Source organism: Rhinoderma darwinii, chromosome 4, assembly GCF_050947455.1.
Source record: "Rhinoderma darwinii isolate aRhiDar2 chromosome 4, aRhiDar2.hap1, whole genome shotgun sequence".
NCBI lineage: Eukaryota > Metazoa > Chordata > Amphibia > Anura > Rhinodermatidae > Rhinoderma > Rhinoderma darwinii.
In genome coordinates this window covers 367298583-367323063 of record NC_134690.1, presented here as the reverse complement: position 1 = coordinate 367323063, position 24481 = coordinate 367298583, and the positions used below count along the sequence as shown (strand labels likewise).

General features: G+C 46.6%; 1 protein-coding gene across 3 annotated transcripts in view; it reads right to left on the bottom strand.

Moving 5' to 3' along the window:
* NDUFAF5 (NADH:ubiquinone oxidoreductase complex assembly factor 5) overlaps positions 1-24481 on the bottom strand; it is a 64940-nt gene that overhangs the window by 11904 nt on the left and 28555 nt on the right. For all 3 annotated transcript variants that reach the window (XM_075863090.1, XM_075863091.1, XM_075863092.1), the window contains exons 2-3: positions 19963-20003; positions 12611-12674 (exon numbers count right to left, since the gene is read on the bottom strand). In XM_075863090.1, coding sequence (XP_075719205.1) covers positions 12611-12674; positions 19963-20003 — 105 coding nt within the window. The remainder of the gene's footprint in view (positions 1-12610; positions 12675-19962; positions 20004-24481) is intronic.

Here is a 24481-nt window from a genome sequence, read left to right as displayed (position 1 = left end):
ATGGTTGGTGATATTAACTTCCTGTTTGTGGCAAATTAGTATATGGGAGGGGGGAAACTTTTCAAGCTGGGTGTTGACCATGGCGGCCATTTTGAAGTCGGCCATTTTGTATCCAACTTTAGTTTTTTCAATGGGAAGAGGGTCATGTGACACATCAAACTTATCGAGATTTTCACAATAAAAACAATGGTGTGCTTGGTTTTAACGTTACTTTATTCTTTCATGAGTTATTTACAAGTTTCTCTTTGTTTACAGCCATTGACATGTCGCAGAGGTTAACACGTGAGGAGCGGATAGAAATTGTGTTGATGTCTGGTGAACGCAGTACCCGGGTCATTGCAGCAGATTTCAATGCAAGATACCCTACGAGACCACCCATCTCTCATGCTGCAGTTTGCAAACTGCTTGCCAAGTTTCGTGAAACTGGTTCAGTGTTGGATTTGCCCAAATGTGGACGCATGAAAACTGTCACTAATGAAGAAACATCAGTGTCTGTCCTAGCTTCATTCAGCAAGAGCCCACAGCGTAGCACTCGCCGCATGTCACTGGAGAGTGGCATCAGTCGAACATCCCTTCGGCGGATATTAGCTACTCACAAATGGCACCCTTACAAACTCCAGCTGCTGCAGCATCTCAAAGAGGATGACCCAGATCGGCGCACTGAATTTGCAGAATGGGCAAAACAAAAATTGGAACAGGACCCTCAGTTTACACAGGACATTTTGTTCAGTGATAAGGCAAAGTTTTATGTGAATGGTGAAGTTAACAAACAAAACCACCGCTATTGGTCTGACACTAACCCACATTGGATAGATCCCTCCAAGACTGTTGGAACACAAAAATGTATGGTATGGTGTGGTATATGGGGTACAAAGATAGTGGGGCCATTCTTCATCAATGGAAACCTCAAGGCCATGGGATATCTGAAATTGCTACATGATGATGTGTTTCCCTCTTTATGCACTGAAGCTGGCACGTTCCCTGAGTTTTTCCAGCAAGATGGTGCACCACCAAATTATGGGTGTCAGGTCCGAGCATTCCTAGATGACCAGTTTCCTGGAAAGTGGATTGGTCGTCGTGGGCCAGTTGAATGGCCTCCTAGGTCTCCCGATCTGACCCCCTTAGACTTTTATCTTTGGGGTCATCTGAAGGCAATTGTCTATGCTGTGAAGATACGAGATGTGCAGCAACTGAAACTACGGATACTGGAAGCCTGTGCTAGCTCTTCTGCGGTGTTGCTATCAGTGTGTGAAGAGTGGGAGAAGAGGGTTGCATTGACAATCCAACACAATGGGCAGCACTTTGAACACATTTTATAAGTGGTCAGAAACTTGTAAATAACTCATGAAAGAATAAAGTAACGTTAAAACCAAGCACACCATTGTTTTTCTTGTGAAATTCTCGATAAGTTTGATGTGTCACATGACCCTCTTCCCATTGAAAAAACTAAAGTTGGATACAAAATGGCCAACTTCAAAATGGCCGCCATGGTCAACACCCAGCTTGAAAAGTTTCTCCCCTCCCATATACTAATGTGCCACAAACAGGAAGTTAATATCACCAACCATTCCCATTTTATTTAGGTGTATCCATATAAATGGCCCACCCTGTATAATATGTTTTTTTTAAGAGCTGTATAAAAAGAATTTGCAGTGTTTCTAGAATATAAAAACACAGTTTTCAACATTTTTTGCTTCCCTGTGTCCTCCTTGGTGCTGCTGCTAATCCATGCTGCTGGGGAAGCCTCTGGTCAGAACATGCCTCTTTCCCCCTCTGGCAGCTGACAATATAGTCCCTTCTTACTTTTCAATCCAACTGTATAATCCTAACAAACTGTACAGGAGTCTTTTCAGCTATACTGCCATGTTATTGTAAAGGCATTGCTCCTTCCCTGACAAGCAGGGCAGAAAGCTATTTATATTAGCTGTTCTGCAGTGAACAGAGGATCACTATGCAGAGAACTGGCTGTGGGAAGTCCAATAGAAGTTGGTGAAAGTACATAGGAGCAACAATACGCAACGTTTTGGCTACTCAGAGCATTTTTCAAGCATCCCCATGGCTGTGGGAAGAGAGACTGAGCATGTGTGTCTACAAGCATGAAGCTGATGGACGGGCACATTGCTATACACTCTACTTACAGAGCATGGTGCCATCTGGTCTTAAAGGTCATAACTCTTCAGGGGATAATTATTTTTAATGAGTTTAAATACAAAATTAATTTATAATTTGGTTCTTTATTTCAATAAACATAATATTTTTCATGGGATAACCCCTTTAAGTTAATAGCAATAAAAACAACCAGTAAGCCCACACCATTTCCGCTCTTAAAAGGCCGCTGCAAAAACTGCATGCATTTGCATGTGTTTTTATTGCATTTTTCCACCATTGTGGTTAAGGGTTTTAAATTTGATAGGAATGGAATCTGTTTAAAAATACGATTGCAATAGCGGGGAAAATGTTACAAAAACACATGCAAATACTTGCCTTTTTTTGCAGCATTCTTTGCAATCCGCTAATATGGCAATCTGCCACATTGTTACAGTTGCATGTGAATATACCCTCGTGGTAAGTGCCCCTACTATGCAGCCAGCAATGAGCAGCTCATTTAAAAATCATTATCTCCCACCGTTTGTTGAAGAATGGTAGGAAAATGAACAGCTATAGCACCTGAGGCCACGCTGCCTTCTTTACAGTAAAGACTATTTCTTGCTCCCTCTATTTTAGATGGATTAAAGACAGTGCTAAAATATGAAAATGAGAGGAAAAAGCTTACTTTTACTACAAAGCTAGTTCCAAAACTCTGGAGCTGCGAGCCAATGAGCAGACACTAAACAATGCTGCTTATTCACGGATAAACGCCAAAAGCAATTTGACGTATGGAAAGGAGGCCAGCAGATGGTTAATGATATGCATCAACTATGCATATGAGCAGTACTATGGATTGCTGGAGCCTGGGTATGACTTAAAATGTAAATCAAGAAAAAAGTAATGACCATAAAAAAATATAAGACAAAATAAAATATAGATGAAATACAAAAAAAAGTGCCATGCTTCTAAAATACAGGCCGAGCCAGCAAATGTGCAGTCATTTATATGACCTATTAACTATCTTTTATAACGGCTATGCCAACAAAGGGAAAATGAAGCCCAGTGGTGAAGATATTTAGCATCCATGACAAGGGTGACTTGGCATCTCTACTGGCAAACAAGGTTTTATTTGTGAACGACTACAGCAAAATCGAATCCAGGGAGAATGGAAACGAAAAAAAAAATAAGTGAGAGTCAGAAGCAAGGTGATTTCTTTCCGCTTGTTTTCGGGTGCAATTTACCAGACACGCCATGAATCTACTCTGAACTGCGGAGATAACTGCTGCGTCTCTTCTGTGGAAAACTGTAGTCCCCTCATTTATTACATCAGTAAAACGTCTAGTGTCTCGGTGAACAGCTTGTTTCCCGCATTTAGGGATGGATTAGAGGACCCACAGCAGCCAGCGAGTGGGTGTATATTCATTTGACATCTGTGACAGAATCTGCAGCTAGTTCAAGCAGAAACATTGATGTTAATGGTCAGGAGGAGGCATAGATTCATGTACGTCTAACTTCACGAAAAAGTCTCCTCTATTTCATTTTAGTAATATTAATTAAATATAAGTATGTAGAAGAGAAATAATAATTGTTTATTTTTAAATAGACAAAGAAGGTAGGAGAAAGGATCCAGCGCTGAAATTTGGTGCATCTGTTAAAAACGGGAAGCTTCTTCCAAGTTTTATTTTCATAACGTTTAACAGTGAAAAAAAGTGTATACGGGTTAGTCCAGAGTACAGAGGATGATTAGCAATATAGGCAGTAGCCTACGCGTTTCAGACGCTTTCTGCATCCTTAGTCATGGCTTATTGTGTCTCTGACTGCATGGTCAGGGATTTATGAATGGACACGCGATGTCTGGGGTTTCCCCAGAGCCTGGATCCCGGGCAGAGCGCTAGTATAGGTTCTGCTCCGAGACTCTGTGGAATTCCCTGACATCGCTGTCCATATATGGACAGTTTTGTCAGGGTCTTCCCCAGAGCGGAGTCCCGGGCAGAGCGCTAGCATAGGCTCTGCTCCGGGACTCTGTGAAATCCCCTGTCATCAATGTCCATGAATAGAGACACGCAATGTCTGGGGCTGCCCCAGAGCCTGAGTCCCGGGCAGAGCGCTAGTATAGGTCCTGCTCCGGGACTCTGTGGAATTCCCTGACATCGATGTCCATATATGGACAGTTTTGTCAGGGTCTTCCCCAGAGCGAAGTCTCGGGCAGAGGGCTAGCCTAGGCTCTGCTCCAGGACTCTGGAATCCCCTGACATCGCTGTCCACATATGGACAGCGATGTCTAGGGCTTCCCCAGAGCTGGACAATGATGTCAGGAGCACAGCTGGAGTCCCAGTAGGACCGCTAGTAGCGCTCTGCCCGGGACTCCAGCTCTGGGTTTGCCCCTGACATCTCTGTCCATATATGAACAGTCTTGTCAAGAGCAGAGCTGGACTCCCAGGCAGGGTGCTAGAAGCTGCTCTGCTCCTGGACTCCAGCTCTGGGCAAGCCCCTGACATCACTGTCCATATATGGACACTGATGTCAGTTGCTTCCCCAGAGTTCCGGAGCAGAGCCTATACTAGTGCTCCGCTCTGGGACACTGGCTCTGGGGTTGCACATTCCGGTCCAGGAGGATCCCCTGACGTCACTGTGTATGAACAGTGACATCAGGGGCTCCTCCAGCAGAGGAATCCCTAGCCAAAGCGTTGGCAACGCTCTGGCTGGGGATTCCACTCCTAGAGGGAGCCCCAATAGAGCTATCTACTGGGGGTGTATGTGGCACTATCTACAAGGGGTATGTGTGGCATTATCTACAGAGGGCACGGTGGCAGCATCTACAGAGGGCACGGTGGCAGCATCTACAGAGGGCACGGTGGCAGCATCTACAGAGGGCACGGTGGCAGCATCTACAGAGGGCACGGTGGCAGCATCTACAGAGGGCACGGTGGCAGCATCTACAGAGGGCACGGTGGCAGCATCTACAGAGGGCACGGTGGCAGCATCTACAGAGGGCACGGTGGCAGCATCTACAGAGGGCACGGTGGCAGCATCTACAGAGGGCACGGTGGCAGCATCTACAGAGGGCACGGTGGCAGCATCTACAGAGGGCACGGTGGCAGCATCTACAGAGGGCACGGTGGCAGCATCTACAGAGGGCACGGTGGCAGCATCTACAGAGGGCACGGTGGCAGCATCTACAGAGGGCACGGTGGCAGCATCTACAGAGGGCACGGTGGCAGCATCTACAGAGGGCACGGTGGCAGCATCTACAGAGGGCACGGTGGCAGCATCTACAGAGGGCACGGTGGCAGCATCTACAGAGGGTACGGTGGCAGCATCTACAGAGGGTACGGTGGCAGCATCTACAGAGGGTACGGTGGCAGCATCTACAGAGGGCACTGTGGCAGCATCTACAGAGGGCACTGTGGCAGCATCTACAGAACGCACTGTGGCAGCATCTACAGAACGCACTGTGGCAGCATCTACAGAACGCACTGTGGCAGCATCTACAGAACGCACTGTGGCAGCATCTACAGAACGCACTGTGGCAGCATCTACAGAACGCACTGTGGCAGCATCTACAGAACGCACTGTGGCAGCATCTACAGAACGCACTGTGGCAGCATCTACAGAACGCACTGTGGCAGCATCTACAGAACGCACTGTGGCAGCATCTACAGAACGCACTGTGGCAGCATCTACAGAACGCACTGTGGCAGCATCTACAGAACGCACTGTGGCAGCATCTACAGAACGCACTGTGGCAGCATCTACAGAACGCACTGTGGCAGCATCTACAGAACGCACTGTGGCAGCATGTACAGAACGCACTGTGGCAGCATGTACAGAACGCACTGTGGCAGCATGTACAGAACGCACTGTGGCAGCATGTACAGAACGCACTGTGGCAGCATGTACAGAACGCACTGTGGCAGCATCTACAGAACGCACTGTGGCAGCATCTACAGAACGCACTGTGGCAGCATCTACAGAACGCACTGTGGCAGCATCTACAGAACGCACTGTGGCAGCATCTACAGAACGCACTGTGGCATCATCTACAGAACGCACTGTGGCAGCATCTACAGAACGCACTGTGGCAGCATCTACAGAACGCACTGTGGCAGCATCTACAGAACGCACTGTGGCAGCATCTACAGAACGCACTGTGGCAGCATCTACAGAACGCACTGTGGCAGCATCTACAGAACGCACTGTGGCAGCATCTACAGAACGCACTGTGGCAGCATCTACAGAACGCACTGTGGCAGCATCTACAGAACGCACTGTGGCAGCATCTACAGAACGCACTGTGGCAGCATCTACAGAACGCACTGTGGCAGCATCTACAGAACGCACTGTGGCAGCATCTACAGAACGCACTGTGGCAGCATCTACAGAACGCACTGTGGCAGCATCTACAGAACGCACTGTGGCAGCATCTACAGAACGCACTGTGGCAGCATCTACAGAACGCACTGTGGCAGCATCTACAGAACGCACTGTGGCAGCATCTACAGAACGCACTGTGGCAGCATCTACAGAACGCACTGTGGCAGCATCTACAGAACGCACTGTGGCAGCATCTACAGAACGCACTGTGGCAGCATCTACAGAACGCACTGTGGCAGCATCTACAGAACGCACTGTGGCAGCATCTACAGAACGCACTGTGGCAGCATCTACAGAACGCACTGTGGCAGCATCTACAGAACGCACTGTGGCAGCATCTACAGAACGCACTGTGGCAGCATCTACAGAACGCACTGTGGCAGCATCTACAGAACGCACTGTGGCAGCATCTACAGAACGCACTGTGGCAGCATGTACAGAACGCACTGTGGCAGCATGTACAGAACGCACTGTGGCAGCATGTACAGAACGCACTGTGGCAGCATGTACAGAACGCACTGTGGCAGCATCTACAGAACGCACTGTGGCAGCATCTACAGAACGCACTGTGGCAGCATCTACAGAACGCACTGTGGCAGCATCTACAGAACGCACTGTGGCATCATCTACAGAACGCACTGTGGCAGCATCTACAGAACGCACTGTGGCAGCATCTACAGAACGCACTGTGGCAGCATCTACAGAACGCACTGTGGCAGCATCTACAGAACGCACTGTGGCAGCATCTACAGAACGCACTGTGGCAGCATCTACAGAACGCACTGTGGCAGCATCTACAGAACGCACTGTAGCAGCATCTACAGAACGCACTGTGGCAGCATCTACAGAACGCACTGTGGCAGCATCTACAGAACGCACTGTGGCAGCATCTACAGAACGCACTGTGGCAGCATCTACAGAACGCACTGTGGCAGCATCTACAGAACGCACTGTGGCAGCATCTACAGAACGCACTGTGGCAGCATCTACAGAACGCACTGTGGCAGCATCTACAGAACGCACTGTGGCAGCATCTACAGAACGCACTGTGGCAGCATCTACAGAACGCACTGTGGCAGCATCTACAGAACGCACTGTGGCAGTATCTACAGGAGGCACTATGGCACGATCTAAAAAGGGGCTGCCTAATTTTGACATTTGTGTGTCTGCCAACTGACCCGCTGGACTGCATTTAGCGACACTTAAACTGTAAAACTGGATTGTTGAAATAAGCACGTGGAGAAATCTTGCAAATTTCCGGTAAGTTTAAACCTAGCGCTATTATTATAGTAATGTAGTATTGTTATAGTAATGTAGTATTATAGTAATATAGTGTTATATTAGTTCAAATAACTAATTAATTAACAATAATTTTGTAATTGATCAAATTTGAAAGTAATGCGGCCCGTCAAATTCACATTTTTTCTATATGTGGCCCACTTACCCGGCCGAGTTTGAGACCCCTGCTCTAGGCTATTAAAGTTTATGGACAAGTTGGCATATATGAAGTGCTATTGGCGTTTTTGCCAAATGCACATCACAAATGTGAACGGTCTTAGAATATTTTTTTGTTTTGTTGGGGGTGGTAACTTTTTAAGAACTCTACCAGTTTTGGCCTTAAAGTGAACTTGTTCATGCTTCCCTATTTAAGAGCAGCACGGTATAGCTGAGGATGCACTGGGCAAGGAGATTGTAGGACATACTAAAAACAGAAAACAAATAGTTACTTTTCTATCAGCATTGATAGAGGGCAGGGAGCTTCCAGCTCATGAATGTTCCAAGCTTTAGCTCATTCCCCTAGACTTTAAGTGGAGCGTCAGCGAGCATGCTCAACAGCTGGTCCATTCAAACTCCTCCCAACTGTGATTGGTGGCTCCCCCCAGTGATCATACATATATTACCTATGCTGTTGATAAATGTATTTCATGTGAAAACCCCTTTAAAAATAAATAAAAAATATGGATGAAAATACCAGATAAAATCTGCACTGCATGTAATTGGCCTTATGCAGGAGATTTCAGTGATCTATTACTGGGTTCTCACACGGATCTCTTTTGCCCCATGGATAACTTAGATGACCAGATTATGTCAAACTTCCTGGCTGCTAATCTAAATCAAAACTACAGGAAAAAATAATAATTATTGGATTTGCTTTTACCCCTTCATGACCGGGTGTGTTGACCTTGATGTCCAGAGCTAAATGTCACCTTTTGGAATGCTATATTAACCCCTTAATGACCAAGCTATTTTTTTTACGTTTTTTCATCATCTATCACACATCATTTCATCATCGCATTCAAAGAGCTATAACTTCTTTATTTTTGCATCAACATAGTTGTAGAAGGTGCAACCTGTAGAAAGAGAAATGATTGGCACTACTTTTAACTTGCGGCTCACAGGTTCATATGCTTGCTGGGACTTGTGGTTCAATAGCCTTTGTTCAGCGGTGCTCAGTGCGTATGAACGGAAGACATAGGCAAATACTCAACATATAAGAGAATAGACTGCACGGCGCTCACCACTCTAAAAAGGTTCTTTTATTCTATGCAGAGGCGGGAGATGAGACAGTTCTCCCTCGTTAAGCCCGCCTCTGCATAGAATAAAAGAACCTTTTTAGAGTGGTGAGCGCCGTGCAGTCTATTCTCTTATATGTTTAATAGCTGTATATGGTCTTGTTTTTTGCAGAACAAATTGTATTTTTAATAGCACCATTTTGGGGTAAATATAATTTATTGATTAACTTTTATTAACTTTTTTTGGGTGAAATTAAAAAAAAAACAGCAATGTTGTTTCGCCAAACTTTTTTGCGTCCTAAATTTACTCTGTTTACTGTGTGGTAGAAATAACATAAGAACTTTATTCAGTGGGTCGTTGTGATAGCGACGATACCAAATTTATATAGTTTTCTTATGTTTTACTACTTTTACACAGTAAAAACACTTTTTTTTTTTAAATTATTTGTTTTTGTGTCACCATATTTTAGGAGCTATAACTTTTTTATTTTTCTGCCGATGCAGCTGTATGAGGGATTTTTTTTTTTGCGTGACGACTTTTTTTATTTTTATTGGTACCGTTTTGGAGTACATGCGACGTTTTGATCACTTTTTATTAAATTTTTTATGGCAGGATGAACAGAAAACAGAAATTCTGGAATTGTTTTTTAAAATGTTTTATGGCGTTCACCGTGCGGGTTAAATAATGTAATAGCTTTATAGGTGGGGTCCTTACCCTTACGGATGCGGCGAAACCAAAAATGTGTAATTTTTTTAACTTTTTTCATAATAAAGCATTTTGTAAGGGGAAAAAGTGGGTTCTTAATTTTTTTTACTTGGGATTTTTATTTATTTCTTAGAAACTTTATTAAACTTTTTTTCAACCTTTTTTTCTAGTCCCACTAGGATACTTTAGTGTATGATCATCTGATCGCTTTTATAATACACAGCAAAACTTCTGTATTGCAATGTATTACTCCCTGTATTACTGCCTCTGGCACGGCCTAACAGGCCACAACTATAGGCAGACTTGGGTGCCTTTGTTAGGCACCCGGCTGCCATAGAAACCACCTACACCCTGGGGTGAAAGGGGGAGCCCCCTCCCTCTAAAACCACTCGGATGCGGCGCGCGCCATTGAGCGCCGCATCTAAATGGGGTTAAACGAGCGGAAACGATACTGATGTCGATTCCCGCCCGCTCGAGCAGGTCTGCTCCAAGCCCTCAGCGACCTCCGGTAGCTGAGAGCAGGACGATTTCCCTGCTCCCGATGGTGTTTATTTATTTTGATGCAGCACCGTAAAAAGGCTACTGCATCGGAATAATGCCCGTGAGTGGCCGCCGCAAAAACACCTATGGGCGGTCACTAACTGGTTAATTACACACTAATATTATTAATAATGATAGTACTATTATATCTGTGCAGCTAGATAGAGAAAATTCTGAGGGCTATGAACCCCTGTAAGTGCAGTCTTGTAGTCAGTCATAACTTTCTACACAGCAACACTGACACCTGCTGGTTGTACTTTGAATATCCAACAAATAACGTCATGTTTTATATGGCAGAAAGAACTTTATGTAAATGATGTATTTATACCATGAACGGAAAACAGGGAGTCCTTTACCTAGGGAAACATATTGTGTAATATATTTACATTTTATAGAGGGAAATTTTTAAAAAGGTGGAGCATCTTGTACTGCAAACACATAGTGGAGCTTCATGTACAAAAACTAGTGCAGAAAGAAAGAGGTAAAGATGCCCACAGCAACTAGATCACACCTCTCATGGAAAATTAAGATTAAAGAGGACCTGTCACCTTTCCTGTTTTAGTAAATAATTGTATATAAATAACAATTCTGGAGCATATTTTCTTAAAACTCTACATTGTGCCGTTCCTCTGTCATTCCTCCTAAAAATGTATAAATAAAATTGACAACTGGGTGTTACCAGTTGGGGGGGGGGGGGGGGGGGTCGTTACACAGACGGACAATGTCCAATCAGAGCGGACACTGTGAAGGTTTGTCAATTTATTCATACATTTCAATGAGGAATAACAGAGAAATGGAACAGTGCAGAGTTCTAAGAAAATATTGTTCCAGAATTATTATTTCATGTACAAGTATTTACTAAAATAGACATGTCAGGAGAGGTGACAGGCCCTCTTTTAAGAGGATCGGTTACTAGTTTATTAATTCCCCATCTCCTAACTAGTCTAATAGGCGCTTTGCTGCTGATAACTACAGTGTAATGTTTACATTTTTTTTAATGTTTATTATTTGCAAAGTTATGAGCATTTTTCTAAATATGCAAATTTCGCTCTAATAGCCAAATAGGAGGTGACCCTTTCTTTTCACTCTGGACGGTGTAACGTTTTCTGTATGATGCTGTCCAATCAGCATACAGCTTCTTCTCTTCCCAGCCCAGGAACACAGCCTGATCATATAGTATACAGCGTCCGTTCCCGGCTGTGTTTTCAACTGGTGATATCTCCAATTGTGTCACAGCTAGAACTGTCATCCTGGCGCCATATGAAAGATTAGAATCTCGTCTTTCATATGCCACCAGAAGCACTAGGTGGCCCACAGCCAGATATATGGCTATTTGAAGTGATCCCCCTTCCCTCCAGCCTCAGTCTCTCACACTGTGTGAAGCAGCTTAATGCTGATAGGACAGCGTCAGAGGCTGTGAGGAGGCTCCACCTCAGGAGAATCGCTGCTGTTACCTCCCATTTGTCTAGTATAGCCTCCTTTACATATTTAGAAAAAAAGTTCAGAACTTTTAAAATAATAAACGTTTTGGGACACAATTTTCACTAACAATATCAGTGTGATGGCGCCTATTAGATTAGCTGGGAGATAGGGCATTACTAAACTAGTGACAGATCCTCTTTAAGGAATTGATGTGATTTAGTGAGTAGGGGATCCACATCTTATCTGCACTAGCCTTTACATCGGTAGCCCATATATATCTATGGATCTTCTTCTTCCAATTCAGGATAAAAATATGCAAAACAAGGGGGAAAGGTGCAGGAACAATATACATGTAGATTATATGTAAGGGGAGCTTGGGCAGGCAAAGTGCTTATACAATTTAGTCAAATGGCAAAAAAAAAAAGGGGAATATGCTCCACTGGTTGGAAAATACACTGTACCTCCTGGAAATTATCTATCAGCAGAATAACAGTATAGTTACACAGGTAACACATAAGCATATTCTTCCCTCGGTCACGTGTAGCTTGGCATATGGGTTTTTGTATATGTATATCTCACAAAGCTTTTCTATAACGTTTATCAACAAATTTTACAATAACAAAAATCTGAACACGAGTCCGATCAGAGTAAATCTTTACATGTATTTAAGGATTTCGATGTTACCCATTACACACCTTCTCCGTAAAGACATTAGAAGAAGCGGAAAATGAAGAGGATAGTCACTCGCACCACTACCCTTTACAAGCAGGTTTGTGACAATTGAGTATCCCATAAGGCAACACTCGAGAAGAACGTAACATTTCCGGAGCTTCTTTTTGCATTACAAATAATTTTTTATGGCCCTGTCTCCATTTCACCTGTCTTTGGGTTATAAAATACACTAAAATTGACCTCCATGCAACTGGCTGTAAGTGATCTGGCAGTAGCAATGTGGACTCAGACTTACCTTAGTTAAATGACTAGATATGTAACCTCTTCCACAACCAATATCTAAAGCAAAAGGAAACGTTCTGCAAAATAAAAATATCTCATCTTTTGATATAATACAACATTGCAACAATGTAACATTGGATGAGGTTGAAAATATCTCTACAATATTCTCCGTGAACTGTTCCTATGGAACATCAACAGCTGCTTCTGGGGATTACACTTTTTTTTTTTTTGTGAGATCTGCTGGCAATGTAATGTCTAAAAGGGCAGCCAGAAAATTCCCACAACGTTGGCTGCCAGGAAGAAACATTGTCCGGACAGGTTGGATTTTACCTGCCTAATCCTATTATTTCCCTGATGACAGGTGGTGTTATCGGTCACCCGGCATCTCTCCATCTGCTACTTAAATGGCATGTTAGGCTTCGTTCACATCTGCGTCGATCCGTCGGAACGGAACCCTGACTGACACAAACGGGAACCAGAGGTTTCCATTTCCATCACCATTGATTTTAATGGTGACGGATAAGGTGCCAATGGTTTCCGTCTGTCTCAGTTGTGCAGGGGTTCTGTCGGGTTCCGGGATTTTGACGGAATCAATAGTGTAGTCGAGTACGCTATTGATTCCGTCAAAACGACGGAACCCTTGCACAACTGAGACAAACGGAAACCATTGGCACCGGATCCGTCCCCATTGAATGAACCAATGGTGATGGAAACGGAAACCTCTGGTTTCCGTTTGTGTCAGTCAGGGATCCGTTCCGACGGAAAGCTCAGACAGAATGTCAGAATGGAGCCCTGACGCAGATGTGAACGAAGCCTTAGGCTGCATTCACACGGGATAAAAATGCTGCAGATGCGGAAACTCCGCAGTGGATTAAAGTCCCCATCGCGTGGAAGAGATTTGAACAAATATTAGACCCCATTCACATCGCGTTTGTGCTACCCACCAGGCGTATATGTTTTTAAACACGAAAAAATTATTGAAACATATAGCTCGGCGTATACATAGACTATATGTTAGGGATCTGCAAGGTACTACGTCTAGGTATACTCCTGGGATTAATCAATCCACACCTGAGGCCAGACCTGTTAGACTGACACCGTCTCCCACCAACCAGGGTGGCAGGCTCAGGAGTGGGAGAGCCTATCGCGGCCTGGTCAGTCGGAGTTAGCTCCGCCCCCTGTGCTTTATTACCTGCCGTGTTCTCTTCCTCAGTGCTTGTAATTCTTCTGGATTCCTGGCCCCACTGCTGCTTGCTCCAGCCTGCTTCTGCCGTGCTTCTGCCTTGCTGCAGTTCCTCTTTACCTGCTTCGCTTTGCCCCTGGCTTGCTTCCTTCTCCGTGCTCACGTTGGTATACTCCACTTCATCCTGGTCCTGACTATTCGTTCACCGCTCCGTTTCCTCGCGGCGTTCCGTGGGCTACTGCCCCTTCCCTTGCGTGTTCCCTGTTTGTTCTCCCGTGCACTTAGACAGCGTAGGGACCGCCGCCCAGTTGTACCCCGTCGCCTAGGGCGGGTCGTTGCAAGTAGGCAGGGACAGGGCGGTGGGTAAATTAGGGCTCACTTTCCCTGCACCCCCTTCCTGCCATTACATAATTACAAGCCCATACCTAGTCTACCATTCTCCTACGCTGACACTATCATGGACCCCCTTGAGACCCTGACCCAGCAGATGCAGGGCCTCTCCCTACAGGTCCAGGCCCTGGCCCAGAGGGTCAACCAGGGTGACGCTGCCTTAGTAGTACCCCTCACCTCATCTCTAGAACCCGACCTCAAGTTACCTGACCGGTTCTCAGGGGACCGTAAGACGTTTCTCTCCTTCCGGGAGAGTTGCAGACTGTATTTCCGCCTAAAACCCCACTCCTCAGGTTCCGAGAACCAGCGGGTGGGTATCATCATATCCCTTCTCCTTGGCTCCTGACGCCCCTGAACTTTCCTCTGTTGATCGTTTATTCTCTGCCCTCCTACTCATTTACGATGAGACTGACAGGACTGCTTTAGCCGAGAGTCAGCTGGTGACCTTACGTCAGGGTAGGAGACCGGTTGAGGAATACTGTTCTGATTTTAGAAAGTGGTGCGTAGCTTCTCGGTGGAACGATCCGGCCCTAAGGTGCCAGTTTAGGTTAGGATTATATGACACCCTGAAGGATCTGCTGGTTAGCTACCCCTCTTCTGACTCCCTTGACCAGGTTATGGCCCTAGCAGTACGACTTGACCGACGTCTCAGGGAACGTCAGCTTGAACGTTTCAATGTGCTCCCCTCTGACTTTTCTGCGATCCCCCCCGAGGTCCCGTCCCCTCGCCCCTCCACGGAGGACTCGGAGGTACCTATGCAACTCGGGGCCTCCATGTCCCCTCGACAACGTAGGGAGTTTCGCAGAATGAATGGTCTCTGCTTCTACTGTGGGGACGACAAGCATCTACTGAACACCTGTCCCAGGCGCAAGAATAAAAAGCCGGAAAACTTCCGCGCCTAAGTGATCATCGGGGAGGTCACTTGGGCGCACAGGTATTTCCCGTTAATGTGAAACGCAATAAAATTTTGCTTCCCTTTCAGGTCTCGTTTGCTGGCCAGTCTGCCACGGGCAGTGCTTTCGTGGATTCTGGCTCATCTGCTAATATCATGTCTGTGGAATTTGCTATGTCTCTAAAGATGCCTTTTATTGATTTACCTTATCCTATCCCTGTAGTAGGTATCGACTCTACTCCCCTTGCTAATGGTTATTTTACTCAGCATACTCCTGTTTTTGAACTCCTGGTTGGCTCCATGCATTTGAAGCAGTGCTCTGTACTGGTGATGCAGGGATTATCGTCTGATCTGGTATTAGGTCTTCCCTGGTTGCAGTTCTTAATCCCACGTTTGATTGGAATACTGGGGAGCTTACCAAATGGGGTAATGAATGTCGTATGTCATGTCTTTCTGTTAACTCTATTTCTCCCCGGGAGGAGGTAAACACGCTTCCTGAGTTTGTTCAGGACTTCGCCGATGTGTTTTCTAAGGAGGCCTCCGAGGTGTTGCCCCCCCATAGAGATTACGATTGCGCCATCGATTTGGTGCCTGGTGCCAAGCTTCCTAAGGGTAGGATATTTAACCTTTCATGTCCTGAACGTGAAGCTATGAGGGTGTATATCCAAGAATGCCTGGCCAAGGGTTTCATTCGCCCCTCGACTTCTCCTGTAGGTGCTGGCTTCTTCTTCGTGGGGAAGAAGGATGGTGGTCTTAGGCCGTGCATTGATTATCGTAACCTGAATAAGGTCACCGTAAGGAACCAGTACCCACTTCCTTTGATTCCGGATCTTTTTAATCAGGTTCAGGGAGCCCAATGGTTTTCTAAGTTCGATCTACGGGGGGCATATAACCTTATCCGCATCAAAGAGGGGGATGAGTGGAAAACGGCGTTCAACACACCCGAGGGTCATTTCGAATACCTGGTCATGCCCTTTGGGTTGTGTAATGCCCCTGCTGTCTTCCAGAATTTTATTAATGAAATCCTGAGAGATTACCTGGGTAATTTTCTTGTTGTGTACCTTGATGACATACTGGTGTTTTCCAAGGACTGGTCCTCACACGTGGAGCATGTCAGGAAGGTGCTCCAGGTCCTTCGGGAGAATAATCTGTTTGCTAAGACTGAAAAATGTGTCTTTGGGGTACAGGAGATACCATTTTTAGGGCAAATCCTCACTCCTCATGAATTCCGCATGGACCCTGCCAAGGTTCAGGCTGTGGCGGAATGGGTCCAACCTGCCTCCCTTAAGGCGTTACAGTGTTTTTTAGGGTTCGCCAACTATTACAGGAGATTTATTGCCAACTTCTCGGTCGTCACTAAGCCTCTTACGGACCTTACTCGCAAGGGTGCTGATGTCCTCCATTGGCCCCCTGAGGCCGTCCAGGCCTTTGAGACCCTCAAGAAGTGCTTTATCTCGGCCCCCGTGCTGATTCAGCCCAACCAAGAGGAGCCATTTATTGTGGAGGTTGACGCATCCGAGGTGGGAGTGGGGGCCGTCTTGTCCCAGGGTACCAGCTCCCTCACCCATCTCCGCCCCTGTGCTTACTTCTCTAGGAAGTTTTCGCCCACGGAGAGTAACTATGATATTGGCAACCGCGAACTTCTAGCCATTAAATGGGCTTTTGAAGAGTGGCGGCACTTCCTGGAGGGGGCCAGACACCAGGTAACGGTCCTTACGGATCACAAGAATCTGGTTTTCCTAGAATCGGCCCGGAGGCTTAATCCTAGACAAGCTCGGTGGGCACTATTCTTTACCAGATTTAATTTCTTGGTTACCTATAGGGCTGGATCCAAGAATATTAAGGCTGATGCTCTGTCACGTAGTTTCATGGCCAATCCTCCTTCCGAGAAGGATCCTGCTTGTATTTTACCCCCTGGTATAATCGTTTCTGCCACGGATTCTGACTTAGCTTCTGATATTGCGGCTGATCAGGGTTCAACTCCCGGGAACGTCCCTGGGGACAAACTGTTTGTTCCACTGCAATACCGGCTAAGGGTACTCAGAGCGGAGTCATGGTTTTCCCTATCTGGTCATCCTGGCATCTTGGGCACCAAACACCTCATTACCAGAAACTATTGGTGGTCTGGGTTGCCTAAAGACGTTAGGGCTTACGTCGCCGCTTGTGAGGTTTGCGCTAGGTCCAAAACCCCTAGGTCCCGACCTGCGGGCCTACTACGTTCCTTGCCCATTCCCCAGAGACCTTGGACCCATATCTCCATGGATTTTATCACCGATTTGCCCCCATCTCAGGGCAAGTCGGTGGTGTGGGTGGTAGTAGACCGCTTCAGCAAGATGTGCCACTTTGTGCCCCTTAAGAAGCTACCTAACGCCAAGACGTTAGCTTCTTTGTTTGTGAAACACATCCTGCGTCTCCATGGGGCCCCAGTCAATATCGTTTCTGACAGAGGGGTACAATTTGTTTCCTTATTTTGGAGAGCTTTTTGTAAAAAGTTGGAGATTGATCTGTCCTTCTCCTCCGCCTTTCATCCCGAAACTAATGGCCAAACGGAAAGGACTAACCAATCCCTGGAACAATATTTAAGGTGTTTCCTCTCTGACTGTCAATTCGATTGGGTCTCATTCATTCCCCTTGCTGAATTTTCCCTGAATAACCGGGTCAGTAACTCGTCAGGGGTCTCCCCGTTTTTCTGTAATTTCGGGTTTAACCCAAGGTTCTCCTCCGTTTCCCCTGGTTGTTCCAATAATCCTGAGGTAGAGGATGTTCATCGGGAACTGTGCACAGTCTGGGCCCAGGTTCAGAAGAACCTAGAGGCGTCCCAGAGCGCACAAAAGATTCAGGCTGATAGTAGACGTTCTGCTAACCCCCGGTTTGTCGTCGGGGATTTGGTCTGGTTGTCGTCCAGGAACTTGCGCCTTAAGGTCCAGTCCAGGAAGTTTGCTCCCCGATTTATTGGACCTTATAAGATCATTGAAGTCCTCAACCCTGTATCCTTCCGTCTGGAGCTGCCCCCATCCTTTCGCATACATGACGTCTTCCATGCCTCCCTCCTCAAACGCTGCTCCCCGTCCTGGTCCCCCTCGAGGAAACCTCCTGTTCCCGTTCTCACCCCTGAGGGGGTGGAATTCGAGGTGGCCAAGATTATGGACAGTAGGATGGTCCAGGGCTCCCTCCAGTACCTGGTCCATTGGAGAGGATACGTGCCGGAGGAGAGGACTTGGGTACCTGCCCGTGATGTTCACGCTGGGGTATTGATCAGGAGGTTCCACCTTCTCTTCCCTACTAAACCGGGTCCTATTAGTAAGGGTCCGGTGGCCCCTCATAAAAGGGGGAGTACTGTTAGGGATCTGCCAGGTACTACGTCTAGGTATACTCCTGGGATTAATCAATCCACACCTGAGGCCAGACCTGTTAGACTGACACCGTCTCCCACCAACCAGGGTGGCAGGCTCAGGAGTGGGAGAGCCTATCGCGGCCTGGTCAGTCGGAGTTAGCTCCGCCCCCTGTCCTTTATTACCTGCCGTGTTCTCTTCCTCAGTGCTTGTAATTCTTCTGGATTCCTGGCCCCACTGCTGCTTGCTCCAGCCTGCTTCTGCCGTGCTTCTGCCTTGCTGCAGTTCCTCTTTACCTGCTTCGCTTTGCCCCTGGCTTGCTTCCTTCTCCGTGCTCACGTTGGTATACTCCACTTCATCCTGGTCCTGACTATTCGTTCACCGCTCCGTTTCCTCGCGGCGTTCCGTGGGCTACTGCCCCTTCCCTTGCGTGTTCCCTGTTTGTTCTCCCGTGCACTTAGACAGCGTAGGGACCGCCGCCCAGTTGTACCCCGTCGCCTAGGGCGGGTCGTTGCAAGTAGGCAGGGACAGGGCGGTGGGTAGATTAGGGCTCACTTTCCCTTCACCCCCTTCCTGCCATTACACTATAATAGTTCAAACGTAGGTCAAAATAGCATCCGTTTGGTATATGTTTTGTCATGGTTTACGTTGAGATACTGTTTTTTGAAAGTACTGAAAAGTGTAGTCTGCTACGCTATTCTGTACTTCAAAACAACGTATAAGCAACGTAAATTTTTTTTTAGCATTGATCTCAATGGATGACGTATGCAAACGTAATACTATACGTTTGTATCCGTTTACATACAGTAAATCGGTCACTTTTTTTCCTTTTTTTTTTTCTATCAGTGTTCACTTTAAAAAAAAAGTATACTTTTTTTAGGTAAAAAACGGACAGAAACATATACCGAAGTATGAGTATATGCTAAACGTACACTATAAAAAACACAGACATAAGCAGAAAATGGTACATGTTTTTATACGTTTTCAATGGTCCAAGTTTTTATTTAAAAAAAATATACGCCCGGTGGATAGCACAAATGCGATGTGAATGGGGCCTTATCCACATGCTGCTGTACATTTTTGGGATGGAAATCAGAGCTTTTCAAATCCGCAGCATGCTCATTCTGTTTTGCATGTTCACTGTGGATTTCGGCCTTTTTAATGTAGAAGGGGTGAAATCTGCAGCAAAATACGCACAAATCTGCAGCGTTTTCGTAAGATAAATTGACATGCTGCAGATTGAGAATCAATTTGCACATGTGTTTTCCACAGGCTTTTTACGCAGCGTATGGATGAGATTTGTATAAATCTCATTCACTTTTCTGTTACTGTAATATGCTGCGGAATTTCCGAAAATCTACAAAATCAATGTGTATAAGGTATTAGGGCTGAACGATCGCTCAGCTGACAGCTATATAGTGTCGTTGGCTGCTTTTAGGACTGGCATCAGTTCCCATGGAACTAGCGGCTGTACCATCTACTGGACATTTTGTTATAGGAGGTGTAATGCATTACAATGTGGCAAAAAAAATCTCAAAACAACATAAGATTGCAATGCAATGACTCACTTGGCCACATCAAACACACGATCCGAAACTCGGTCTCCAACCTGCAAAAGAAATAGCCAGAATTGAATGCAAGTGACACCATTTCAGTATCTGGTCTTAGCATAATTGTAAGTAGGGGCTTGTATAGACAGGCTGATGCTTGTGGGACATCAGCCTATCCCCGGACCTCCTGGGTGGTGGAAGCTATTCTTACCATATCTTCGAGAGCATGTACTGCGATATTTCAATTGCCGGAAGCACTTTTTACCCCTCCCCCTCAGGGCCTGTTCACGTCTGCAATAGAGGCTCCGATACGGGCCTCCATCGCAGAGACGGCAGAGATTACGCTGCGCTATTGTTTCGGGTAGAACCACCCTGACGGAAAGCCGATGGAACCCATTAAAGTCAATGTGTTCCGTTAGCCTCCAGTGGTGACAGTGGTGCAACGAAACGGTTTCTTCTCGTATTCCCTTGTTTTGCTTCACTAACGGCGCAGAACAACAGAATGGCCCGACGCAGGTGTGAACAGCAGTTCTCAGTCCACTTTTTTTCAGGAGCCATGTATAATTTATCTTACATCTCACAGGGCCCTTATTCACGATTAGTTATCACATATTGTATCAATTAAGCATAACTGAGATTTTTAGGAGGTTTCCCATGGCTTTTTTTAGTGGTGGAAGTGGTGCGGCTTCTAGCTACATGGGAAGTTTCATGCACACTTGGGATCTATAATCGCACAGATCTCAAATACTTGGTTATTCAATTCAATGGGACCCATGCACAGGGGCGGATCCTCATATCGGTGGTTTGGGCGGCCGCCCAGAGCCCAAGACCGGCCAGACCGCACATAACTTAAAAAAACTATGCAGGGCTGCTGCCTGCTGATGCAGAGATGGGGCCGGGGGGGGGGATGGTAGAGGGGGAGTGAATTGCAGGGGCGAGCTAGGCCAGGGAACAGGGGGCACATCACCCTCCCACTGTGTAACGGGCTGCACAGCACATCAGCTGTAGAGAGCAGACTGTCAGAGATAGTGATGGGCAGATGCTGGAGTCACTCTCCCTGACAGTCTGCTCCTCTGTGCTGCTGTGCACTGTCCAGAATGTCTACACCTCCAGAAGCCGCTTGATAACGGCAAGACTGCAACTAGGAGGTGTAGGACCTGTAGTGACATCAGTCACATGATTAAGGTCCTGTAGGTTGTACCCAAGCACAAGCACCGCAGAGGAAGAGGCTCTGGCAAGTGTGGTGTGTGTGTGTGTGTGTGTGTGTGTATATAGTGAACATAGTGTAAGTCTATATAGTCTATGGTGTGTGTGTAGTGTTTATAGTGGAAGTCTATATAGTGTGTGCTGTGTGTATAGTTTATTGTGTGTATAATGTAAGTCTATATAGTGTATATAGTGTAAATGTGTGTGTGTGTATAATGCATATAGTTTGTATGTATAGTGCAAGGAAAGGGGTGTCTGACTGCTTAAAGGGTAATTAAACGTTTAAAAAAAAATTTGACATGTCAAAAGTTCATATTGGTGGGGATCCGAGCACTGAGACCCCCACCGATCGCTAAAACAAAGTGGAAGAAGCACTCAGACGAGGGCAGTGCCACTTTGTTTCTGACTATTTTTCCTATGATAGCTGAGCAAGCGGTCTATGGGCTCAATAGAAAGCCTATAAGTCCGTACATCGCTCCGAGGAAAGACTATCAGAAATGAAGTGGAACAGTGCGCACCCAAGCGCTTCTGCCACTTTGTTTTAGCGATTGGTGGGGTCTCTGTGCTCGGACCCCCACCGATCAAAACTTCTGAGTTAATGTATGGGCTTGGGGTCTTAATTTTCTTAGGGGGTTGGTCTGGGGTATAACACAATTTAGTGTGTCTAGTTACTGAATTTTTGTGTTGCTATAGACCAGGGGTGGGAAACGTCCGGCCTGCAGGCCGTATAAGGCCCGCAAGATTATTTGGTCAGGCCCGACCTCACTCAGACTGCGCTGCCGCATCATTCGCTACTTGGCTCCATTCGCCCTACTCACTCACATTTAGGAGCATGAGAAGGGCGGACTGAGCCAAGTATGGGGGCGGCGGTCTGAGTGAGGTCGATGTGTGCCGGCCCAAGAGTGGACCAGTCTGGTCACCTGACCTGAGTCCGTGACGTGAGGTCAGGTGACTCAGGTCAAGTGACTGGACTGGTCCACTCCCGGGCCTGCACAGTCCAGTCACCTGGCCTCCCGTCAGTGACGTGAGGTCAGCTGACTGGACAGGTCCACTCACGTCACAGCACACCCGACCTCACTCCGACTGCCGCCGTTCCATTCCCTCCTTGGCTCCGTCAGCCTTACTCACTCTCATTTAGGGCAGATTCAGACGAACGTTGCGTTTTTGCGCGCGCAAACCACGCGGCGTTTTGCGCGCGCAAAAACCATTTGACAGCTGCGTGTGTCATCCGTGTATGATGCGCGGCTGCGTGATTTTCGCGCAGCCGCCATCATAGAGATGAGGCTAGTCGACGCCCGTCACTGTCCAAGGTGCTGAAAGAGCTAACTGATCGGCAGTAACTCTTTCAGCACCCTCGACAGTGAATGCCGAACACAATATACAGCAACCTGTTAAAAAAAAAGAAAAAGTTCGTACTTACCGAGAACTTCCCTCCCGGCCGTTGCCTTCGTGACGCGTCCTTGGTGACGCGCCTCTCTTGACATCGGGCCCCACCTCCCTGGATGACGCGGCAGTCCATGTGACCGCTGCAGCCTGTGCTTGGCATGTGATTGGCTGGAGCTGTCACTTGGACTGAATTGTCATCCTGGGAGGTCAGACTGGAGGAAGAAGGCGGGAGTTATCGGTAAGTGAGAACTTCGTTTTTTTTTTACAGGTTCATGTATATTGGGATCGGAAGTCACTGTCCATGGTGCTGAAACAGTTTAACTCTTTCAGCACCCTGGACAGTGACTATCTCCTGACGTCGCGTACCGGAAATTCTTTTGCCGGGTTCGGCCAAAACGAGTTCGGCCGAACCCGGTGAAGTTCGGTTCGGTTGTCCGAGTTCGCTCATCTAAAAAGACACTCCGTTTGGATGTTTGGAAACAGAAAAGCACTTGGTGCTTTTCTATTTACATTCATCCTTTTGACAGCTGGTGCGCTGTTTCAGTCGGTTCGCACGGAAGTGCTTCCGTGCGACCTGCGTGGTTTTCACGCACCCATTGACTTCAATGGGTGCGTGATGCGCGAAATACGCGGAGATATTGAACATGTCGCGTTTTTTGCGCAGCTGACAAACGCTGCGCAAAAAACACGGACTGTCTGTACCCATAGACTTGTATTGGTCTGTGCGTGGCGCGTGAAAACCACGCGAATACACGTTCGTGTGAATCCCCCCTTAGGAGGAGGAGCAGGAGGAAAGCGGCGGTTTTAGCCAAGTATGGCAGCGGTCTGAGTGAGGGCGGTGTGTGCCGGCCCTCAAGTGGACCAGTCCAGTTACCTGATGTGAGGTCAGGTGGCTGGACTGGTCCACTTCCGGACTGGTCCACTTCCGAGCCGGCACGCACTGACCTCCTCACTCAGACTGCCGCATCCTCGTTCACTAGCAGTGAATGACAGTACTTCGCTCCATCTGCCCTCCTCCTGCTCCTGACCTCAAATTAACAAACCTAGCTGTGGCCTAAATGTAGAAATTTAGCTGTAGTGTAGACATAGGACCTGTCCTAAAAGCATGAAGTGAGGTCAAGTGACTTAAAGACGCTCTGTCACCACATTATAAGTGGCCTATCTTGTACATAATGTGATCGGCGCTGTAATGCAGATTACAGCAGTGTTTTTTATTTAGAAAAACGATCATTTTTGACGGAGTTATGACCTATTTTAGCTTTATGCTAATGAGTTTCTTAATGGACAACTGGGCGTGTTTTACTTTTTGACCAAGTGGGCGTTGTGGAGAGAAGTGTATGACGCTGACCAATCAGCGTCAATACACTTCTCCCTATTCATTTACAAAGCACATAGCGATATAGATATATCGCTATGTGCAGCCACATACACAAACACCAACATTACTGCAGTGTTCTGACAATGAATATACATTACCTCCAGCCAGGACGGGATGTGTATTCAGAATCCTGACCACTTCTGTAGCGTCTGTGTGAGACTACGGCACAGCACAGCGAGATTTTGCTGTAAATGACAGCTTACAGCGTAATCTCGCGAGACTACGCCTGCTATGCTGTAAATCACAGAGAAGTGCAGAGAACTTTTCAGGATTCTGAATACACATCCCGTCCTGGCTGGAGGTAATGTCTATTCATTGTCAGGACACTTGATTAACATTAATGTGTGTGTATGGGGCTGCACATCGTGTTCTAGTAAGAACACGATGCTGCTGTGTAAATGAATGGAGAGAAGTGTAAGATGCTGATTGGTCAGCGTCATACACTTCTCTCCACAACGCCCACTTGGTCAAAAAGTAAAACACGCCCAGTTGTCCATTAAGAAACTCATAAGCATAAAGCTAATATAGGTCATAACTCCGTAAAAAATGATCGTTTTTCTAAATAAA